This window comes from Bos grunniens, chromosome 21 (assembly GCF_055505025.1).
Source record: "Bos grunniens cultivar Pamir isolate PY7600 chromosome 21, Bosgru_T2T1.0, whole genome shotgun sequence".
Lineage (NCBI taxonomy): Eukaryota > Metazoa > Chordata > Mammalia > Artiodactyla > Bovidae > Bos > Bos grunniens.
Window position 1 is genome coordinate 51,473,104 of NC_141185.1, and position 24,460 is coordinate 51,497,563.

The window sequence follows — 24,460 nt, forward strand, 5'->3', positions numbered from 1 at the left end:
CACAGTGCAGCCCCTTGATTGGGGGGGGTCACATTTTTATCAGACTACCCGCAAATATTGCCCAACACTGTTTTCTTATCCTGCTGAACTGGGTCCCTATTTCGCCCTTACTCCTGCTTTGTGCTCCAGCCAAAGTACACTCTGCTTTTCTGGAAAAATCCCTGTTTTCTAGGGCTGCGGGTAACAAAGTCTGACAAACATGGTGGCTTAAACAGTAGAAATTTATAGCCTCACAGTTCTGGATGCCCGAAACCTGAGATGAAGGTGTTGCCCGGGTCATGCTCCCTCTAAAGGCACTAGGGCGAGATCTGCTGTGTATGTATCTCCTGGCTTCTGGGTGTTTGCTGGGTGTCTTGGGCATTCCTTGTAGACGCATCACCTGAGTCGCTGTCTTTATGTTCACATGGCATTCTGAATGTGCGTATGTGTGCATCTGTGTGTCCAAATTTCCCCTGTTATAAGAACATAGATGTATTAGATTAGAGCCTATCCTAGCAACTTCATCTTTCGTTTTTACTGAAGTATAATTGATTGACAGTATGAATGATCTCATCTTAACTTGATTATCTGCAAAGATACTGTTTCCAAATAAGGTCACCTTCTAAAGTGGTGGAGTTATCTTTTGTGGGAGCGCAAATCAACCCATAACAATCTCCCATTTGCTATGCTTCGCCCAAGCTGCCCCCACCATTTGCGATGCCCTCCCCCTACGTTTTTGCCTAGAGACCAGCTTTCCCACCTCCTCTCTTCCTCTCACGTGGAATCACAGTCCCACTAAACTCCCACAGCTCTGGGTGGGTACTTCTCTCTTGACACTTACTAGAGTGGATTCTATATTACAATCGTTTAGGATCCCAGTTGACTTTAAACTTCTTTTTCTTTTTTTTTTGCTCCTGGAAGATTGATGCTCAGGTGTTTGCAAAAATGATTGCTAGGTAAGCTTAGGAAGGTGTAGCCTTCACATTCTTGGCACTGGATTTTAGGCTTCTCTAGGGTACTAATTGGGTTTTACTCATAAAGACAGCTGAGCGCCCCAAAATTGATGCATTTGAATTGTGGTACTAGAGAAACCTCTTGAGAGTCACTTGAACTGCAAGGAGATCAAACCAATCTATCCTAAAGGAAATCAACCCCGAATATTCATTGGAGGGACTGATGCTGAAGCTGGAGCTCTGATACTTTGGCCACTGATGGGAAGAACTGACTCATTGGATTAGACCCTGATGCTGGGAAAGATTGAGAGCAGGAGGAGAAGGGGGTGGCAAAGGATGAGATGGTTGGATGGCATCACCAACTCAATGGACATGAATTTGAGCGAACTCTGGGAGATCATGAAGGATAGGGAAGCCTGGTGTGCTACAGTCCATGGGGTCTCAAAAAGTCAGACACGACTTAGAGACTGAACAACATTTTGGTATTTCTGTTCCCAACTCTAGACATAGGGCCCATGAGCACAGGAGGCCCTCAACAGGTGTCAGCAATTTGGAGATTTGGGGGACAGTGAAAGCAGGGGTTTGAGTCTGCATTTGCTGGTGTCTGTCATTGCAAAGTGCTGATGCTTTGTGACCTGTATGGCATCTGTCTACTATTCTCAATATGGATCCTTGGCTAGACCATGGCACTTCCACTGCCCAAAATAAATGAGTCTTTTTCTTTGTGTGTCTCTGTGTGTATGATGCTTCCCTTAAATTGAAAAGAGTAAGCCCCAAGAAAAGTTAAGAACTGTTGCTCTATACAGATGCCTGGTGGGACCTGTCTCATCTTCTTTCCACTTTTCCCTTTATCATTATTTTCAATACCTTCATCATCATCACCAGTCATAGGAATTTCAAGTCAGCAAAGCAACTCATAGGCTTATATCTTTTAATTGTTAGGGCTATAAATTTGGAATGTGCTAGTTACCCGATCCTATTAACCAGACTCTGCTCTAAGATAATCCGCTTAAAATTGATAACACAGTCAGAGATTGGGACTTTATTGATTGTATTTCCTGCTAGACTCAGGCCTTTGCCTTTTGCTTATCAAAGCCTAAACGAAATGGCCTTGACCCTGAGGAAAGTCAGGCACCTGGGGGTGGCAGACAGACCTGAGGACTTGGGTTCTAAAAGAGGCACGTGAGCAAGTCAGAGGAAGGAGGCGTTGATGTTAAGATAGTTCTTTTTCTTTCCTTACCTCACAGAGTTATTTTAAGGTTAACACAGTCATTTAAAGTTTTGGGAAAAGAAACGCTTGGTAATGCCAAGATACTATAGTAGAACTGCAAAATAATGTGGCATATTGTTATACAGATTCACACATACACACATGAGTTATATCACACAGTTCTAAAAAGTAAGTTTTATATTATCTAAAATGCGGGTCTATCAGGTAAGAAATAGGGATAGTTGTTCTTCCTTCCTTGGTTTCAGTATAGCAGAGGGGTTAATATAGCACAATTCAATATAGCACAAGAGCTGGAATGAGAAAGCCTAGATTCAAGATGGTGCTGCATCTTATTCACAGGACCACTTGGCATCAGTTACTGAGAATCTTCATTCTTCCTCATCCACAGACTAGGGATCATAACAGTTCTCCCCTCATAGAATACAGTATAGGTTAGATGAGGAAGTCCATGCACAGTACTTTGCTCGTTGCCTTGGCATATGTAAATGCTTATAAATATTAATTGTTAGGTTTTAAAAAATGATCTTACTGAGAAATGAAAAAATATATCCATGAATAGTTCCACTGTAGTGTATGCATTTAAAATAGTTCCAGGAAACAGAAGAAGAAATATCACACAGAAACTCACAATTAGGAATTCCCTGGTGATCCACTGGTTAGCGCTCCATGCTTCCACTGCTGGAAGCAAGGTTTGATCCCGTGGGCCAGGGACTTAAGATCCTGCATGCTATGGGGCATGACCAAAAAAGCAGAAAGTTATCACTAACTGCCGGATGACTTACATGGACACTGAGATTTGAGCTGGTTATTGAAGAATTAATTGGAATTAGATGGGGAAATAAGTTAGAAGATAAACATTCAGGATATCACAGTACCATGGAAGTAAGGACCGAAGCTAAGATCTGTAAGATATGGTCAACTTAGAGTTTATCTAACCCAGAGACTGTGAATAGGGGAATAGTGGGTCCCAAGACCACAATATTTGGCTGGAAATAGGGTGTGGCAAGATCAGTAAGGTAGCCTAAGCCATTTGGGGTTCATGCAAAGGCACTTTCAATCATTGTTGGTCGCTGAACAGGGTGGTAGATTGGTAAATATGAGGTTTTAGCCACATAAGTTGACAATGACATGTTAGATAGATTAATCTGTATTACGAAGCTCCAAAACAGTGGCCTTGAAATGGAAATTGGGATTGAGGAAGCCTAAACTAATACTTGTTAATCATCTAATGCATTTCATGTGCCAGACTCTGACCTGATCCTTTTTTTTTAAAATCACAACACTGCCTGCAAGATAGATAATGATATTTACAGTTTACAGAAAGGGAAACTGAGGCTCTGAGAATTTAGGTAATTTACTTAAGGTTTTAAGGTCACACACAGCTGATGGGTAGTAGAACAGGAATTTGATAGCCATTCAGTCTGTCTCCAGGTCTTTCTGCCATGCTTTGCTGAAGTGGGGAATCTAGTAAAAGGATGTGTAAATAAGATCTGGCAAAATAAATATTGAAACTTGATGTCTAATGAGATACAGGGATAAGATGATACAGGCAAGAAGTGAGGATGACTCCAGTAGTTTGTGCCTAGATAATTGTAAGCGTGGTAGTGATTTTAAAGAATCAGCCTATTAGGAAGGGAGATTGTTTGCAATGCGTGCATGTGGGCTAATTCACTTCAGTCATGTCCAACTCTTTGCGACCCCATGGACTATAGCCCACCAGACTTCTCTGTCCATGACATTCTCCAGGCAAGGATACAGGAGTGGGTTGCCATGCCCTTCTCCAGAGGATCTTCCAGATCCAGGGCTCAAACCCAAGTCTCTTATGTTCCTGCATTGGCAGGCGGGTTCTTTACCACGAGCCCACCTAGGAAGCCCCGTTTGGGATAGAAATTAGAGAAATGTTGGGTTTGTGGTTATGATGCACAGTGACGGAAATGCCAAGTGGCCAACTGGCATTATGAGAATGAAATTTATATGAAAGTTTGTGGCTAGAGTTAAAGTGTTAGAAGTCACACCCCTAGGTTTGCACATTAATAATGGGTTTTACAAGGACATGGAGAGAGAGAGAGAGAGAGAGAGAGAGAGAGAGAGAGAGAGAGAAGATGGTTAGAGCAGTATTCCTACACTTTAACGGCCTGAGGATTTTGTTAAAATACTGGGGAGGCGGGTGGGATACATTGGGAGATTGAGATTGACATATATACACTACTATGGATAAAATGGATAACTAATGAAAACCCACTCTATAGCACAGGGTACTCTACTCAATGGTCTGCAGTGAATTTAAATGGGAAGGAAATCTAAAAAAGAGAAGACGCATGTATCACTGATTCATTTTGCTGTGTAGCAGAAACTAACACAACATCGTAGACTATACTCCACAACTATACTCCAATAAAAATTAATGTAAGGAATACAGATTTTGATTTACTAGGTTTGGGGTCAGAGCTTGAAAGTCCTCATTTCTAGCACACTCTCAGGTGAAGCTGCCCCTGCTGGTCAGAGAACCACACTTTGAGTAGTCAGGGGTGAGAGGACTGATCCTTGAGAAGCTACCATAGGTACAGGTGAAGGAAAAGAATCCAGCTGAAAGAAGGGGGACAGAAGGGTAGAAAGATGACATAGTATCCTGAGTGTCATGGGGGATGTGGGATGGTCAAGGTGAAGAGTAATGGGGAAAATCTAGTTAAGGAGTAACCATTGGTGAACTTCAAGAGGTCTGTTTCTGTGAGGGAATAGAACTTGGATAACAGGAATTTAATCATCAATGACCCGTGAGATTGTGGAATTGCAATTGGAATTGAATCATGAAAAATGTTGGTACCCAAGGGCTTCCTTAGTGAGTTTGATCCCTGGATTTGGAAGATTCCCTGGAGGAGAGTGTGGCAACCCAGTCTAGTATTTTTGCCTGGAGAATCCCATGGACAGAGGAGCCTGGCGGGCTACGGCCCATAGGGTCGCAAAGAGTTGGACATGACTGAAATGACTTAGCAAGCATGCAGGAACGAACCAAGGAAACGGGATGATAGCCAATGGTATGTAAAGTGAAGGACATTGATCCATCGTTTACTAGATGAGAGTCTGGGAATGTGGGCACACTTGGATTTGGTACATGAACACATACCAAAAGATAAAGATGACCATAGGTAGATTTCTGCAGAAAGGAGAGTAGAACAGGATTTATGGAAGACGCTGCAGAGAGAGGAAATAATTGAAGAAGGAAGTTGGAGATAGGATTGAAGACACCAGTTTAAAAAAAAAAAAAGAAAGAAAATACATTTTCCTCTAATATAGAAAGAAAGGGCTCTGGTCAGGGTGGTGCAGCAAGCTTTTTAGTGCGCCTCCTCTGCTTCAGAAACAGAAAAATATGAGAACACATAACTGGGCCTGAAAGCAAGATAAATAACCTGATGGATCATAAATAGTACAGAAATAAAAGGTTGATGAGCAGGGCTACCTTCATTCTCAGGCTGGGCTCCAAGAAGGAGGCAACAAGTATTTTTACTTTTGTTGGAGGCAGAAAGTAAGGACAGGAATTTAGCTCTTGAGGGTTCTGCACGGCCATATATACTGCAGACTGTTGGGGAATCATGAGCTGGGGACAAGCTTCCACGCTGATGAAAAGAGCCTGAAAAAAGTGTTGTCAGTCCCTATATGAGAGTACAGCTAGGAGGAATCTCTGAGCCTCAGGAGGTAGGGGAGAAGGATTAAGACGCAACTGTGAGATGATGAACTGACTTAGGCCGCTCAACTAGCTGAAGCCTGTTCTCCTACATCCCACTGCAAAATCAGTATGGAAGGGAGCAACTATTCAACATGAGGGAAAATAAAGTTATATTATCACCTCATACCAGTCACAAAAGAAGTTACACATTCAGGTTGAACATTTGAAGTAGAATTTTTTGTTTTCAGCAAATTTTTTATTTTAAAATGGTATTACCCTTTAGGGGCCCCAGGCCATCATTATAGGATGGGTTTGGAACTGAAGTTCTAAGAGCCTTGGTGGAGGCAAAAATAGCAACAACAAAAACATGAGACAGTGGTGACTAAGCACAAAAGAGAAAGAGATTTAAAAAAAAAAACCCTTCCTACACAAAATCAGCTACAATCCAAAATTATGAACTTTGTAAAAAAAATAACAGATAACAATAGGATATTTGTTATCCTGATTCTACTCAACAATGTTCTGGAGATTCTACCAATTCAATAAGACAACAAAAGAAATGTAAGAATAGTGGAAAGATGCATGACCTCCCTTTTGTGAGTGATATGATCATCCTCCATAGAGTATCAAAAGGTATTTATAAAGCTAGAATGAACTAGGAGTTCAGCAATGTTACTAATAAAAGATCAATAAGCACAAGTTAATATAGTCCCTAAACACCATTAGAAACTTTAATTGAAAAAAAAATCGCATTTACAATAGCAACAATAAAATGAAACAAAATAAAAGGCAAAAGATAAGCAATTCTTCTGGAAAATACAAGACAGTATTAAGAGCATAAAATGGAATGAGTAAATGGAGCATATATCTTGTTCATAAATAGGAAGAAGCGATAAATGAAGATGCTGAAGATCCCCCAAGTTTATAGATGAAATACACTCCCAATAAAAATCCCAGCAGGATTTTTGATAGCGCTTACTTGATAAGCTTAATCTATAATTTATATGAGAGAATGAAAAACAAAGAATCACCAAGGTATTTTTTTTTTTTAAAGAAGATAAAGATTGAGGAGACTTGGTCTCATATACGCTACGAGTTGGACATGACTGAGCGACTTCACTTTCCCTTTTCACTTTCATGCATTGGAGAAGGAAATGGCAACCCACTCCAGTGTTCTTGCCTGGAGAATCCCAGGGACGGGGGAGCCTGGTGGGCTGCTGTCTATGGGGTCGCACAGAATCGGACACGACTGAAGCAACTTAGCAGCAGCAGCAGCAGCAGCTCTCATATACAAAAAGACTTATTATAAAGTTAAACTAATTAAGACAGGGGAAACAAATAGGCCAAAAATATAATGGTGGTTTTTTTTAAAACTCAGAAAACATATATGTATATGTATGCAGATACACAGATAAACAGAGATATGTGACTATGTGTATATTTTTGATACGTCATTGCAAATCAATATGAAAGGGAGAATTTATTCAGTAAAATCACTTGAGGAAAAATATTGGCATCTCATACCAGGCACACAATAAATTATGAATTCTGGTTGAAATTTAGAAGGTTTTTTAGGTAAGGTTTTATCTTGAAATACTTTTAGATATACAGAAATGTTGCAACAAGGATGCAGGGAATTCTCTTATACAGTTCACTCAGTTTTCTTTATTGTAATCATCCACTTCAAATCACCATGATACATTTGTCACAACTAAGAAGCCAACTTCAACATATTACTATTAACTAAACTGAATACTTCATTCTGATTTCACCAGTTTTTTCTCAATTGTCTGTTTTCTGTTTCAGAACCGCATCCAGAATACTGTATTGCATTTAGTTATCATCCCTATTATCCCTTGTGTCTCAGTAGGTAAAGAATCTGCCTGCAACGCAGGAGACCTGAGTTCAATCCTTGGGTTGGGAAGATCCCCTGGAGAAGGGAATGGTAACCACTCCAATATTCTTGCCCGGAATCTCATGGACAGAGGAGTCTGGTGGCCTGCAGTCCATGGGGTCACAGAGAGTCAGACACGACTGAGCGACTAACACTGTCACTTCCAAATATATAAATTATTTGGAATTCTTCTCTAAGAGAAATTGCTGCTGCTGCTGCTAAGTTGCTTCAGGCATGTCCAACTCTGTGTGACCCCATAGATGGCAGCCCACCAGGCTCCCTGGTCCCTGGGATTCTCCAGGCAAGAACACTGGAGTGGGTTGCCATTTCCTTCTCCAATACATGAAAGTGAAAAGTGAAAGTGAAGTCACTCAGTTGTGTCCAACTCTTAGCGACCCCATGGACTGCAGCCCACCAGGCTCCTCCGTCCATGGGATTTTCCAGGCAAAATGTACTAGTGTGGGGTGCCATTGCCTTCTCTGAGAGAAATTGCTAAATGTAGTATTTTTAGAGGAAAGGAGTACATCCTTTTGATAAGGGGGAAAAAATCTTAAGATATAGCTTATAAATAATGTTAATGGAAAGATTAATACATTTGATGACCTTAGTTTTTTTTGAATGGATATAAGATAGCATATACAAAATTAAAAGATCAACCATAGACTGAGAGAACATAATTCCAAAACATGTAGTCAACAAAGAATTTGCATGCAGAATAAATAACAGGCTCCCACAAATAAAAAGGATAAGACAAACTCATATATAATGTATATATGTATGTGTAGATGTATAGTATGTGTGTATACATTATGTATTACTCTATAATATTATTGGACTTCCAAGGTGGCTCAGTGTTAAAGAATCCACCTGCCAGTACAGGAGCCATAGGAGACTCAGGCTCAATCCCTGGGTCGGGAAGATCCCCTGGAAAAGGAAATGGCAACCCACTCCAGTATTCTTGCCTGGGAAATCCCATGGACAGGGGAGCCTGGTGGGCTACAGTCCACGGGGTCGCAAAGAGTCCGACATGACTGAGTGATCACACACATACTATTATTATATAGGCAATATATATCCACACACACACACACACATAAGGTATATAATACACACACACAACACAATGAAGGAAGCATAGGAGGAGACAGTTCCTAAACCAGGAAACTCCAGTTGAGATGACGGAAACCTCAGCAGTAATTAGGAAATGCAGCTATAGGAAGGTAAGACCTACCACACATCAGCGAATATCAGATATGGAGATATGAGATAAGAAGTTCATTCATTTAGTGATCACAGAAATGAGTTGGTACCATCACTTTAGAGAGACATTTAGCAATACAGTGAAGGATTTCTATACATGATAGAGATACCCTCTAAAGCCCTTCTTCTCAAACATTTTTTTTTGTGTGTGCATAGAAGTCACCCGAAGAGCTTGTTAAAATGAAGATGTTGATGTCCTGGAGTCTCAAAGCCTCCATTTCTGCTAAACTCCCAGCTGATGCTGAAACTGGTTCACATGCCCAGCCCTTGAGTAAAAGCCTCTAGAGCAGAGGTCAACAAACCTGGCCCCTATCTGTTTTTGCCAGTGACGTTTTAATTGGAACACGTCTGTTTGTTTCTGTGTTGTCTATGGCGGCTTTTGGACTGCAATGGCAGGATTTAGTAGCAGCAAAAGACAACTGTATGATGTGTAGAAATCCTAAAATAGTATTCATTATCTGGCCCTTCACAGGGAAAGTTTGCCAACTACTGCTCTAGAGAAACTCTCCCATGCGCATGGAAAGAGACTCATGTAATAATATTTATTGCACCTTTTTTTGGGAATTATGACAGAATGGAAATAAATGTCAGTTGGTAGAACCGGCAAAAAATTTGTAGCATGTTCACATGCTGAATTCCATTAGTTACAATTAATGAATAAGAATTACATGTTTAAATATGGATAAATCTAGAAGACATCCCTTGTTTTAAGAAGTAAACTTGGGCAGTTTTCTTAACAGATATATACCTCTGCAGCCAGATTATTAAAAGATGCCTGGAAATGAGCCTCATCTATCTCAGGGCAGTGGTTACCTCTGGTGAGGGAGTAGATGAGGAACAGGATGATGGATGGATTCATATGGGCTGATAGCAATAGGTGTAATGTGATCTATCTCTCTCAAAAATTTGAAAAGAATATATCAAAGTGTAATAAATTGTTAATATTCGGTGGTGGGTATCCAGTTCTGATCATCTCTATACTTTTCCTATTTCAGATATTCCAAACATTTGAAAAGAATGAAAAGAATCAAAAAGGGGGAAATGTGCTGAGTATAAAGTATTGGGGGACTTCCCTGGTGGTCCAGTGGTTAAGAATTCACCTGCCAAAGCAGGGGATGTGGGTTGGATCCCTGATCTGGGAACTAAGATCCCACATGCCTTGGGGCAACAAGCCTGCAGGCCAAACCTAGAGAGAAGCCCCTCCCTGCTACCCCCACTCCCACCTCACATGCCAAAAGAAAAAGAAAAAAATAAAGGCAAGTATTTGAAATGCAGGGAGGGAGATGAAAATAAAGAAAGGCTATTCATACCTGAGGTTCTCGCTCCTCTCAGTTAAGCAAGAGATGTTCCCGTATGATAAATTATCCCTTATATGGTTAATTTTGAGAATGGAAAACAGGTTTTGCCAGGTGACTAATTTTATTCCATGGCTTATGAAGTATTTTGATTCTAAAAGGTCAGTTCACCAGTGTCCTGGAGTGGAAGGAACTTCACTTTCTCTGGGACTCATATTTCACTTCTTTGAGCCAAGCTCAGCTTATTGGTGGGACAATAGTGATGCCAAGGGCAAAGCCCCCAGGCATATTCTCCTCCTTTTGAGTTCGAGCTTTGCAGTATTCCTCCAGGGAGAGTCAGGAGAGCCTTCAAGATTCCTTCAGGGAAGTGCCTTTTGCTTTTGTCTGAGAATCTCAGTGTTCTTCACCCTTTTATCTCACCCAGGCATGGATGCCCTCCCACTGTGACTTCCCCTGGCACGATTCCCTGAGCTAATTCACATTTCGGTTACATTCAGCCACAGCCCCCTCTCTTAGAGCATCTGCACACAGCTGGAACCAGACTTTGCACGTGGGCCAGGGCGGTCTCATCATTGATTTTCCCAGCAGTATTGAGGCAACTTTACAGGAAGAGGTGCTGTGTGCTGAAGTTGGGGATCTCAGTTCACTACTCTTAGCCATGAAATATACAAGAGGGACATTTCAGTTCCAAGTACATTTCAGTATGCTAAAGAAGCCTTTGTAGCTTGTTGCTGCAGGGATGTGGGAATACTTTGGGTCAGATCATACCCCATGAAATTTAACAGCTGCATTAAAAAGTCTTGCTAGCTGGCCCTTGACAACCTTTGGTCAAGTGCCTTGTATGTGCCAAGCAAAGTGGAAGCATAGCCAACTGATAATGCAAATACTCCAATACCCTCTTCTTCCCCAAAAGCAGCATTGTATGTAGTCGTTAGAATATTTTCTTCCTGGGAGCTCAATTTCTGAACCCAGTGCCCTCTTACCCGTTGAACTCCTGAACTAGCTCCTCTTTCTGAGATAAGTTTGTCCTGATGGAGATTTCCAGCCACTTCTTTATCATTTTTAACCATAACCAGTGAAAAGTACAAGTGTTAGTTGCTCAGCTGTGTCTGACTCTTTGGGACATCATGGACTGTAGCCCACTAGTCTCCTTTGTCCATGGAATGCTACAAGCAGGAACACTGGAGTGGGTAGCCATTCCCTTCTCCAGGGCATCTTCCTGACCCAGTTCTCTGTCCTGCATCGCAGGCAGATTCTTTACCATCTGAACCACCAGGGAAGCCCAGCTATGCCTAGAGGGAGCATATATTTGGTTATCATAGGGACAGTCAGTGAGGCTCCCTGACATGGCATTCCTGGTCCTTAACGCACAGCCTATTACCTAGTGCTGGCTTTACATTTATTATAAAGTTCTAAACTCAAATGCTAGGACAAAGCATTCAGGGATTATAAATAAATGATGGGACCAGGTGGAGGTAATAGGGAGTGGTGGGGTATATGGCAAATTGGAGAACACACACCCTGTGTAAACAAAGTGGCCACTGCTTTCCTCTAGCTGATGACCATTTTGCCGAAAGGCTGGCCCAGCACTGACAGAACTCCTGGATGTTCAAGGGAATCTAGAAATAGGGACCTTTTAAATGTGAAATCCCCCAGCTTTTAGATGTTGCAAGCTGATTCAAAAAATTTGTTTAATTATGCTAAAAAGAGATACAACATAAAGCCACAGACGGCCCATAGGTTAGGTTTGCAACCTCAGAATAACAGAGAAAATGATCTGAGTGATTTAAGCAAGTTAGTTTGTGGCCAGCAAGTCTAGCCCTTTGGGTCTCACCTCCCTGGCTCAGTGCCACCAGCTTTTTGTTGAATCTGATGGCAGGAGAGGAAAGACCTTAGACTGAGAAAAGCAACAGCCGCATCAAGAGGCAAAGATGAAGAACCACGTAGCCAGAGTCACATCCTGGGACCCCTGGGCTCTTTGATGACCGTCTTCCCATGACCTTCCAGAGGCCACCGCAAAGGCCGCAAATGAAGCAGGCGGCATTATGAGGGACACTTTCTTTACCATGATGTGCCCTTTCCTGTCACTTTTGCTCACATAGTGACCCAAGGAGAGGGTGCCGGGGAGAGAGTTCTTCTGGGCTCCATACCTCCCAGGAGGGTTCTGACTTTACACCCTTGCTCTAGGTGTGACTGCGTTCTGAATAATTGCTCTTCCCTCCAAATTCACGATTTTCTTTCATCAGGCTTACTTTGCATCCTTCTTGAGTGGAACTCCCGGAATTAACACAGAATGAAGGGGTCAGTGTCTGGACAGGGCTTGGGATTCTTTACTTGGAAGGTCCCAAGACAAACAAAGTGGTAGGTGTGGCTGGCTACAGAAGTTCAGAAGATGGTTCAGAAGATGAGGCGGCCTGGGCATCAGCTGGCACGAGGATGTTCAGTTCTCTGACTAGGGAAGCCATTAGTGAGGAAAGAACACTCCAGCCCTCCAGCCAGGCCTTGCAGAAGGAGCCAGAGGCAAAGCCCTGCTTTCCCTGGAGAATGTCCCCATCACTGCGGCCTTGACCTCCATTTCTGCCTCCTTTTCCCAAATATCGATTTGCAACAAATAGAAGCCATATTGCAAAGTAGTTAATGACAAGGGGTTTAAGGTTATAAAGACCTTGTTCAGTATCAGACTCTGCCACAAAGTGAACTTGGGTTTTTTTTTTTTTTTTCTTTTTAATGTATATTACTGAGCCTCAGTTTCCCCGCATGTAACCCTGGGATTCTCCAGGCAAGAACACTGGAGTGGGATGCCATTTCCTTCTCCAATGCATGAAAGTGAAAAGTGAAAGTGAAGTTGCTCAGTTGTGTCCGACTCTTAGCGACCCCATGGACTGCAGCCCACCAGGCTCCTCCATCCATGGATTTTCCAGGCAAGAGTACTGGAGTGGGGTACCATTGCCTTCTCCGAGATTTAATAATATCAACTTTTAAAAGGTATTGGAGGGACTTCCCTGGTGGTCTAGTGGTTAGGACTCTGAGCTTTCACTGCCAGATTTCACTGGGTCTAATCCGTGGTTGGGGAACTAAGATCTTGCAAGCCACATGGTGTGGCCAAAATAAATAAATAAATAAATAGATAAAAGATATTGTTGTTGCTGTTGTCGTTCAGTCGCTGAGTCGTGTCTGACTCTTTGTGACTCATGAACTGCAGCATGCCAGGCTTCCCTGTCCTTCACTGTCTCCTGGAGTTTGCTCAAACTCACATCCATTGGGTCGGTGATGCCATCCAACCATCTCATCCTCTGTCGCCCCATTCTCCTGCCCTCAATCTTTCCCAGCATCAGGGTCTTTTCCAATGAGTTGGCTCTCCTGCATTGCAGGCAGATTCTTTACTGTCTGAGCCACCAAGATACTGGAGATGCTGAATTACCTGTAAGCAGTGCCTGATGCTATCACTAAGTTATATAGATCTTTGGATTCCAGCGTGATCAGTGATGTATTGAATGGTAGGATTGTTACAGACAGGTATTACCTGAGGCTCCCTTCATGTCTTCCCACCCCTTGAGGAACCACACAGAGGCTGTGACTAGAATGCCTCATGCCTGGGGTGAGGCACCCATCAGGCTCCCCACCCTGACATCTGTCCTGGGACCCTCCTGCTCTCACTGTCTCTCTGGACAAGCGTCTGCGTTGCTCTGTGCATCTGATTCCCTGTAGTTAAGCCATCCATGACCTCAGTGCCAGAACGCCTGTGTATTTCAACCTCCTCCTTCTCCCAGCCAAGGATATGTAAGTTCTAAGCATTCCCGTGACATAGCAACGTGAAGATGATGAATGAATATATTTCAAAAGGAAATGTTGGAGAATTATCCAGTAGAGCTCCGCTTGGTATTGGGCCTTTTAGCAAGGCTATAACCCAAACCCACCTTATGGAGTTTGGGAATAAAATTACCATGTCGGATAACAAAAGGAAGAAGCAGGGACAGAAGGGGAAGCCTTGAGAATCCAATTGGATGAAGAGCATGTAGGCAGAAGATGTGAGGCAGTTCTCACCGGCAGGTGTTTGGAAGGCTGCTAGCACTGAACTCCCCAGGCTAGAGCATAAGAATGGAGCTGGGATGAACCAGAGAGCATGAGATGAATGGGATCTACAAGACTGTCAGGAAAACAGAGAAGTGTGAAGGTCTAGGTGTAGGCCATCTTTTGTGTTGTGCAACCGAAGCAGCCAGCCCTGGTCTTGCTGCAGTGAATATTAAAGAACTTGCCGCTGAGGATGCAACCTGCTTTCGGCCCCAGGGGATTGGCTCAGGAAGCTTTCATCCAATTGTCTGGGTGCTCAGCACTCCCGAGCCACTTCCTTTACAGTTTCCCTCCCTTCCCCAAAACAACCCCAGAGTCTCTGGTCGCATCTCAGGAAAACACACACCTAGACAGTCCCCGAAGACCAGGCTTTGTTCTGAACTACAGAGGGCCTACGAGAAACTTTGTGCTGGATGACTCTGGGGAACACTGTCTACAGATGGAGGAAAAGGTTAGACGTGGGGGTCCGTGGGCCACGGGTGGATGAGGCTTTCTTCAGAGGTGTGTCTGCCCACTATGGCCTTCCCTCCACCCTTCTGTCTCTTTCCCAGTCTGTGTCCATGGTGGTCCTGGTCTCCCCTGCCTCACCCCCACCTCCCACAGCATATGCCTTTTCCTTCCTGCTCTCGGGTTGTTCTGAGTGAAAGGGGGAACAATGGAAGATTTTGGATCTGTGCCTCTTGTGCTATCAGGCTTCAGCATTTAGAATCTTGGAAAGGCTCCACCTGGGAAAGAGTTCCAGAGAAAACAAACTTCAGATCCTGGCTCATATGGGAGAAGGCTCATGTTCACGGAGGCAGCTTTAGGGACCTTGGCAAAGGCTTAGGCAGGCTTGGCCCCTGCCTTTAATGGATCTGACATGGAATCTTCCAGGGCCTGCGATGCTGCGTGGCTTCTAAGGGAGATTTCACTCTCAAGCTATAATGACACCTCTTTCATAGAAGAGTTGTCAGGTCTCTAAGGGGACCAGCAATTTTTGTTGTTCTGACTGTTGTGCCCTGAGACGGCCAAACTCCCCATCTCTTCTGCTCTTCATTCCCCTTTGCCAAGTTGTTTCCCTCTTGGAGAGCAGCTGAACTTCTTTTATAGGGGGCATGGGCCCAAAAGGGAGCCTCAAGACCTGCAGGATCATCCCTCAAGTCATAGGAGTCATCCTTCCATCCCCAGAAATGACATCCAGAAAAGCAGTGGTGGGCACAAGTTCAGGGTTCCCCGGCACAAGTTCAGGGTTCCCCGGCCCAAGAAGAGGGATGGGAGCAAGCGTGGTAGGGAAAGGTTGGACAGAGTTTATGGTGATTCCCTCGAGCAGTTCTTTCATATCACCGCATGATACTCAGAAGACCATGTATCTAGATTTTATGCCTAAAGTAAGGCAGATGCCCCTACAGTTAAGGCAGTGTGAGCACAGGAGCTGGGAACACCTGGATTTCTGTTTCTGGCCTTGTGTGCTTAAGAAAACCACTTCCCCTTGTCTTTGCACTTGGGGCTCAATACTGACCACTAATTTCCCCATGTCTGCCTCTTCTGCCAGGGGTCTTTTCAAACATAGACAATCATGGGATATTAAACTTGAAGGACAATAGAGATCATCTAGTCCCATCAACTCACTATATATATGAGGAACCTGAGGTCCAGAGTGGGGAAGTGTCTTACCCAAGGTCACATGGTGAGTTACCTCCTTTGACATGTTTGTATGCAGTACAGACTCCCCTCCACCCCTCACCAATTTTGATTCTTAAGATCTTAAGACCTCATGATGTCTTCATAGGTCCCTGAGGACTGGGGGATGACTAGGTGCCTGATGTGGGTTGGTACTAAAATTCCTTAGGTGAGGGGGATTTTCCAGGCCAGGATACTTCATAGGGCCTAGATGAGGAATCTGGGAGAAAGGAGAGAGGGACTATGGCTTGGAGAGAAGCAAGGATGTCAGAGACCCTCTAGGCAGACTGCCCAGACCCATGAGAACCCTTGTCCTGGGTTAGCGCAGTGATGTTATCACACAAACATCTCACGTTGAGACTGAGTCTCCCTCTAAACATGGTGTCATCAGCGAGGAACTTTTCCTCTGTCTCCACAATCTGACCCCAATGCCCGCAGAAGGAGGGCACCCAGCATCCAAGATGACTCAACTCTGTTTTCATTGTAATATGTCCTGAGAATGAGGAGGGGAAAGTCTCAGTGCAACCAACCCAATCTCTCCCCCTCACCTCCAACTGCCATCACACCCTCCACATAGCTGCACACAGCTTTCCTAAAAAGATAGGCTTACTCCTGCCTTGTCTGCACGTGCAGCTAAACAAACACACGCCCATTACAGACGTTATTTTATAGACATGATTTTAATGTGAGATTGAAAAACCTCCTTCTGGACATTTGATCAATATTACCCACATCTCTGGATATCCAAACTCCGTCCATGGCAGTGTGGGCCAGAGACGAGCTGAGCCAGCATGGAAATCCTCCTTGCCTGAGGCTGCCCATGGCTTGGTCATCACCAGTGCCAGCCCTCCAAGGTTTTTCCATCCCCTGTAAGACTTGGAGGGCTTCCCAGGTGGCGCTAGTGGTAAAGAACCCGCCTGCCAATGCAGGAGACATAAGAGACACGGGTTCAATCCCCGGGTTGGGAAGATCCCCTGGAGGAGGGCATGGCAACCCACTCCAGTACTCTTGCTTGGAGAATCTCATGGACAGGGGAGCCTAGTGAGCTATAGTCCATGGGATCGTAAAGGGTTGGACACAACTGAAGCGACTGAGCACATAAGATGAAATTATGGGGAGGTGGAGTGATCAGCCATCATTTCACTGAATGGGCGAAATGGGAGGACAAAGTGAACAAGAACATGTTTCTAGTCTTGGAAGTACAGCACCCCCAGCCTGGTGCAGTCAAAGGTGGTCCACATCGTGCCAACTAGGATTAGAAATAGCTCACTAGAATCCCTTAAGAATGTCTGGAGAGCATTCTCTCTGACCCCTTTGCTCCCCAGGGACCCTGGTGATTATGCCCCCTCCCCACTTCCCTCCCAGGCTCATCATCAGGGCCTCCTCCTACTTAGATGAGGTTGCTCCTCCTCTTCCAGAACAATCCAAGGCCATGCCCCCAAATGTTTTGCTCCCATCCCTTCCTCAGTTCAGCGGAGGCCGCAGCAAAAGTGGAGTGTTTCCAGTTTCTCTGACCGTGCTTGGTTTTAAGTTAATCCCCTCCTCCTATCCTTCCCTTTTGCTGAAAATTCGTTTGGCTGTTCCCAGTATATCTGTATCCATATCTCCAGTTGTCCCCTGTCCCCCCCAACATGCCCCGACCCCGTCCCCACCTTTCGAGCTCCCATCTCTTTCCCCTTCTAGTTTTGATCTTCTTTGGGGGTTTTGGTTTTTACTTTATTTTGCTTTTTTCTGTTTTTCTGTTTTTTTGTTTTTGTTTTTTATAGGTTTCAGAGAAATTATGTTGAATCCAATAAGCCTTCCCGGACATTCCAAGCCTCTTAACCATGGCATCTATGTTGAGGATGTCAATGTCTATTTCAGCAAAGGACGTCATGGCTTTTAAAGACTCCTTTTAAGCCTCCCTGTTTTGATGTCTCCTTGGTAGGCTGGGCCCTCTGAGAGGTTGGAAGCTCTAGGCATTGTTCCGTTTGGAGCCGGGGATGCTAACTAGAAACCACTCGAGCCATCGGTGCCCCCTGCATCCTTTATCGCCACCAAGACGGGTGTGTCCCCGCCCCCCATCCACCACTGGCAGGGTTGCCCTTCCCCTCCAGTCATCACTGTGCTCCTTTTTTTTCTGGCCTCCAAGGCAGCTCCTGCCATCATCTTTAGAGCCAATAAAGAGAATTAAAAACCTGTGCACCAGGAACCATCTTTTAAACATACTAGCCAGTCTCTTGCTTTCCAAAAACAACCCAACCACCACGAGAAAGCCTGATGAAGTCCAGCCGTGCTCCGGCCTCGCTTTCTCTGCCTGGAAGTGTGGGGTCTCCCTGGCTCTCCTTAGGATACCAGGCCACCCTCTTAGTGACCTCGTCGCCCTGCAGCCTCCCGTGGGGAAGAACATCTAAGGAGAGGTGGAGACGGCGCGGTGAGAGGAGGGGGAGCCAGGCCCACATGTTGGCACCAGATTAGGTCTCAGAGGAAAGAATGGATACCAATCATTTTCTATATATATACATATATATATATATATTTTTTTTTTTTTCGGTGGAGAAAACCATGTCTTTTTGGGGACACACTTTCCCCCTACTTCCTCTTCTCTCTGCAACGGCTCAGTGAGTGGTATTAGAAAACCCCTTGGAGAAGAGGATTTCTCCAGGGCTCCTTCTTGGCCCCTAGACCTACAGTTCCCACGAGCTCTGGCTGCAGGAGGTCTTGCCCGAGAACCGGGCATCCTGCTAGGACCACAAGGGACCACAAGGGACCCAGGGACCGAGGCCCTTCCTGCTGGCCCGTGATTCCGGCATTGGCTCTCTTCCCCCACTTTTACTTGTTCTTGACTCTGAGAACTTTCGGCGCCCAATGGAATCACCATTTCAAGGCCAAGATGAACTGAAGGGGAAAAGACGTAAAAATTGGCCTCCTCCAGCCCCTCTCATGGCACCAATGGAAGTGTCATCCTGTCCTCTGGTCAATATATGTGTTTACTTTGCTTGCTTTGACTCATGCCTTACTCCATGGCCACCCTCTCCCAAAGAGGAGGGATTTGTTCCCCCATTTTCACCTTGATCCACAGCGGCGGGGAGAGTGGAGGGAATGCCTTTACCCCAGCTTCCATAGGAAAAGTATAGGTGTAGGGCCTGGAAGTCCCCTAGATTTGCTGCCCTATTGGCTTAGTAGATGTCAGGGCGTGGCTTACTTCCTCCCACCCCTGGTACTTCCACTGTGGGGGCTCAGCACAGGCTGCCCCCTTGAGGGTGGAGCACAGAAGAGGAAAGGGCCAACCATGGGGAGCTTGTAGGACAAAACGGTGGTGGTTTTAACCCACTAAGTTTGGGAGTGAGGATGCACAGAGATAGATAGCAGATTCTCTGCCTTGGGAGATTTCCCTGGGGGTTAGGATTCCCTCTTAGGGTTTTTGGTCCTGAGTCCTGTGGATGGGGGTTCTTCAGGTCAGGTTCCCAGCCTGGTTCTGGAGACGCCTTCTGTGGGTTTTAAAAATACAGAGCTTTCCAAGTTCTTGCCCAGTATCTGGGGTGGCCTCCCGGGCACCTGAATGTCCAGAGTATCACACGGGGGTTCACGTTGTCTCCAGGACCTCAAAGGATGTGTTTATTCAGCCCCTCCCAGCTCCCCACCACCCCACTCCCCACCACTTCATGTCTGGCCATTCCCCACTGTGTCCTGCCAACTCTTTGGGCCAGGGCCTCTTTCTGAGTGTGGCTTTAAGGAGTAAGCTTGAGGATGATGTTTTTTGATTATTGTAATTCATTACCTCATTTCCAGCCTCCCAGGCTTCATCCATCCCAGCATCTTTTATTCTGCCATTTTCCCTCATCTTGTGCTATGACCATGGGGCGTTATGTTTCCACAGAGACTTATAGGAGTGTTCAGTGTATAGTTTCTTAATAAACACTTTATTTTCTAATGAAATGACTGAATCAGACCTCTTATTTGGCATTTTTTGCAAAGAATATTAAAGACATTTCAGGCTACCCCTGTTTTTTTTTTTTTAATTCCTCCCTATTTTACTCTTTTAAAGAAATTTCTTAGCGAAGTCCTATTTGCAAAGGATTTTACAATCTGCTCCATTGGTTGCTTTCACTGAGACCTCTCCAGATACACTCTAAGCCCATACAATGAAGTGTTTCCTCAATCTTACTGAGAAGGCATTAGAGGCACAGAGAAGTTGATTGGTTCACCCAGAGTCACACAGCACAAGAGGCAGAAGCAAAATTCAAACCAGACTCCACCAAATACAACTCAGGTAACTGAGACCCTCGCCTCCTTGGTGGCAGGGGACTCTTCTGTTGTCTGAGCAGCCAAGACCTTTGGAGATTCTTTCTTCAGAACTGAGGTATAAGGGGCTCTGGAGTGGGGTCAAGGGATCCTTTATCTTTGGGGCACCAGCAAGCCAGTGTGATTTTTCCCTTGGTTGGAGTGGTTTTATAGCTCCCTTATGAATCTTGGGGAAGAGACCCTGCCCAGAGAAAGATAGGGCTCTGAGTTTGTAGGTCAACCTGCCGATTACTCAGAGACACCCCCACCCCTCCCCACACACGGCACGTACATAGTCAGGTGGACCAAGCTCCATGGCAGGTCCCATGTAGGCTACCAGAGAAAGGGAGGAAGCGAGTCCTGGGGTCCTACTGAGACTGAAACACTTAGATGAGCCGGGTATGTCTGTCTGCCCTTGGTTCCTGAGCCCTGACACAGCTAGAAGTGTTGAAATGCCTTCTGAGGAGGAAGTGGAAACCCATTCCAGTATTCTTGCCTGGAAAATCCCATGGACGGAAGAGAGGAGCCTAGCGTGCTAGCCCACGGTGGTCACAAAAAAGTCAGACATGCCTTAGCAGCTAAATGATAACAACAACAACTCACAAAATGCAAGTCATTATTTCAGTGTACGGGTTTTAGCTGTGATGTATTGGATTTTCTTGAGTCAAGATTTGCTTAGCAGTTCCGAGGTAGAATTCAGGGATTGAAGATACATATACACACATACAGCCAGTGTCTAGCACTTGAAAAAATATACATGCCTGTATTTGTTTCAACTGGTAGACACTGGTCTAGGTCTTAGGGAAGCACAGACATCATCTAGTCCTAAAAAGCACATAATTAAGCTTGAGGGACAGGCCTAGAAAAGCTGATCATTATAATGACAGTATCAGTAAGTTTTGGTGAAATCAAACAAGAGGCACACAGATTTAATTTTGCTTAAGAGGAACAACAGAAATACCACAGGCAATAATTAGGGTTTTAAGCTGGACTTTGAAAGAATAAGGATTTTATAGAATTTGTGAGGAAGTAAGGGTCTGGAAGATCCCCTGGAGAAAGGAACAGCTACTTGCTCCAGTATTCTTGCCTGGAGAATTCCATGAACAGAGGAGCCTGGTGGGCTACAGTCCATGGGGTCTCAAAGAGTTGGACACGACTGAGCAACTGAGCATGAGTGCAGCTTACAGTATCTTCCTTTTAGGAGGAGAGGACTTTGTATGTAGGAGGTTTGGAGCAACAGAGGAGGTTGGGGGCTGGGGAAGGGCTCCTGGGAGGGTTTGGACCCCTCCCTGGGTCTCAGTAGGCTTTGTTGGGGCTTCTTACTTAGGAAGTAAAGATGCAGGCAAATTGGGTGGGCGAGCTCAAGGTGGAAGTCCAACAGGGATGGATCAGGCGAGGTTGGTGCTTTTCTGCTTATCCTTACTCACTCACTCTCCTACTGGAGTCTAGTTCTGTTTGAGCCCCCACCCCTCACCTCACCCCAAATGGAGGCTCCTTTTCTATAGAGTGGCCTGAACAGGGGGTTTGCCCCAGCTTTGCATTCTCCTGTTCTCAAGAGTTCTAGAGTTGGACCAGGGATGCCCCAAGGATTGAGACCATCTTTGGGACCATCAGGCTGCATGGATTCCAGGGGCAATTTCATTATTTAGGGCTTCCTTGGTGACTCAGATGGTAAAGAACATGCCCGCAGTGCAGGAGACCCAGGTTTGATCTCTCAGTTGGGAAGATCCCCTGGAGGAGAAAATGGCAACTCACTACAGTATTCTTGCCTGGAGAATCCCATGGACAGAGGAGCCTGGTGGGCTACAGTTCATGGGGGTCACAGAGTTGGGCACAACTGAGCAACTAACACTTTCACTTAGAGATATTTAAGCTTTGTTTTATCTGGATGCGTAGAGCCTGCCAATGCATGGGAGAAAAAATGATGAGTAGAAACAGGCCCTGGGAAGATGGGAAAGAAAACCACCCATCCTCGGGAGGAAGGGCCAGCATCACCCGCATGGAGGGAGAGTACAGCAAGAGGAGGAAGAAGAGATGAGGGTTTAGGGGTTTGGGGGGCAGGGAGTGAGAGAAGCCTTGTCTGGGGGCCTCTATTTTGCCTCTAAAGTATAAGGCGAGGCCTTGGGGTGCAAGTGGGAACATCGAAGAGCACCAAGAAGGCTTCAATCAGAAGAGACCATGGCAGATGGCAGGGAAGCGTGAGAAAGTTCCCAGGAGGCATGAGGACTGGCTGAAGCTGGAGAACCAGCTTCAGTGTTGAGTGTGCAGGACTCTGTTTCCCATGCTTTCCTACTGGGCCCTGAAGTCTCATGGCATCTACCCCGATGTTAGAGGCTCCAGAGTGGTCAGAGCTGGCATGGGGAGGCCTTCAAAACAGAACTCAGCCCGCTAAGGATGCTGGCTTGGACTGGCTTCATCCAGGGAGGCTTAGGGGGACCCACAAGTCCTGCAGCTCTGTGACCTTCTGTGTTTGGAATCTCACCCACAGGATTTCTCAGTGGCTTTTTTGCAATTGAGCTTGCGTTTGGTCATGGGGGACTTTGTGGCAAAGGCTCAAGCCCAGAAGCCAGTGTGCTTGTTGTGTGCTCTCTGGATCTTCATCCTGGAGGAAAGGGTTGAGGGGCTCCTCTTCTGAACAGTGTTTTCTGAAGCTCAAAGGGCGGGGAACTCACTCTCCTTAAGAAGGTGTAGGACAGTGGGGAACTCGGGTGTAGGGTTTTCCAGGGACATGCTCTGTCTTTCACTAGCATTGTGTGGTTAGATCCTGAAACTGGTTGCCAAGCTCCAAAGAAGGGCTTTCCTAGGGAACATAATAACAATCAGGTCAAACTTGCGAAGCACTTATTCAGAGCCAGGCCTGTTTGACCCATGGAAGCTGAAGCTCGAGAGTCAGTAATGACCAGGCAGCTGTGAATGGCAGAGCCAAGACTGACATGGGGTCTCCTTGACCGCCCAGTGCTCTCAGCTGCACCACAGAGCAATCCATCTGCTCCAGGAAAGCTGAAGTCCTGAGGGCTCCACAATCATAGGCTCCCCCCATCTCCTGAGATGAAGTCCTTCAGGGGTCTTTACGGCTACATGCCATCCCTGACATCCTTCTGGAAACAGACAAGCACGGTGATTTTGAAAGACTCCCCAGAAAAGAGCATCCACCCTGCTCTTTCTTCACCCATTCTAGCATTTGGTGACCCTGGTTGCCTGAAAGTGTGGTTGTTCTTAGATCTGAGTTGAATCATCTGGTTTCCAGTTGGTGAGATTTCCAAACAGACAAGGATGGCATCCTTGATGTTGAGAAGGACTTTTCAGCTGAGACACACCTGGTCCTGAAGCTGGTAGCTGAGGCTGCCCGGGTTTGGTCAATGTGAGCAGCTTCAGACTGGAAGGTAGTAGAAGGAAGAGCCTTGCTTGACTTCTGCACCCCCATCTGAACATTCTCCACCCTTCCCCAAAGACCTCCTGACATGTGGAAGCTCTGCTGTGTCCTTGCCACTCAGGGAGACAACACATGCCAAGCATCTTCAGTTTGGAAGGCAAGAAGCTGGGCTCTGCACTGCCCTGTCTCTCCTTTCTTGCTTGAGAATTCCTTTCTTTAGCCAAGCTTCCAGCCACCACATCCTCCTTGGCCCCAGCCGCAGGCATGACCTCAGCCTAGTACAGGGTCAGTGACACTTCCCTGGCTCCACCCAGCTCCCGCGGGTCAAGGCCAGACCTGGGCAGAGGCTCGTGCATCTCCGATCCAAGAGCAAGATTCCAGGGAGGGTTTGATCCTACGGAGACAGCAGATCAGTGCAAGGTGACATTGCCTGCAGCTTCCTGGACCACGCCAGATGCAGATTAAGCAGAGGGCCTTTGTTCCTTCAGTGTTTACTGACTTGGGGCTCCCCCTAGACTCACAGATGGGCACCAGAGTGACTCTGAAAGGGAGAGCAAGATGAGAGAGTCTCAGTGAGGGACAGACCGAGATGAGTGAGAGTGGAGTGACGCCGGCTGCTCTGAGGTTCCAATGGTTCAGCACTCCAGAAGAGGTGGGAGTGTCAGGGGAACCTGGTTTGCCTATGCATTGTTCAGGAGGCTGAAGGTCCACTCCCCTGCTCACCTAGCTCTGCCCCACCCCCACAACTTCATTGTTCTGGGAGCTTTGGAGAAACTGTCTGCTCTGCGGCCCCATGTATGCCTTGGATGGCTCTGGTT

The 24,460-nt window shown here is 45.7% G+C and overlaps 1 protein-coding gene across 5 annotated transcripts in view; it reads left to right on the forward strand.

The window, feature by feature from the left end:
• NTRK3 (neurotrophic receptor tyrosine kinase 3) overlaps nt 1-24,460 on the forward strand; it is a 422,363-nt gene that overhangs the window by 300,396 nt on the left and 97,507 nt on the right. Inside the window, exons 13-14 of one of the 5 annotated variants that reach the window (XM_086364676.1) lie at nt 15,879-16,013; nt 17,773-19,924. The exons of 3 other annotated variants lie outside the window; for them this stretch is intronic. In XM_086364676.1, the coding sequence (XP_086220802.1) occupies nt 15,879-16,013; nt 17,773-17,891 (254 nt within the window). In that variant the 3' untranslated portion in view covers nt 17,892-19,924. Of the gene's footprint in view, nt 1-15,878; nt 16,014-17,772; nt 19,925-24,460 lie in introns of those variants that run through there. One more of the 5 variants, XM_086364677.1, reaches the window with a different exon arrangement.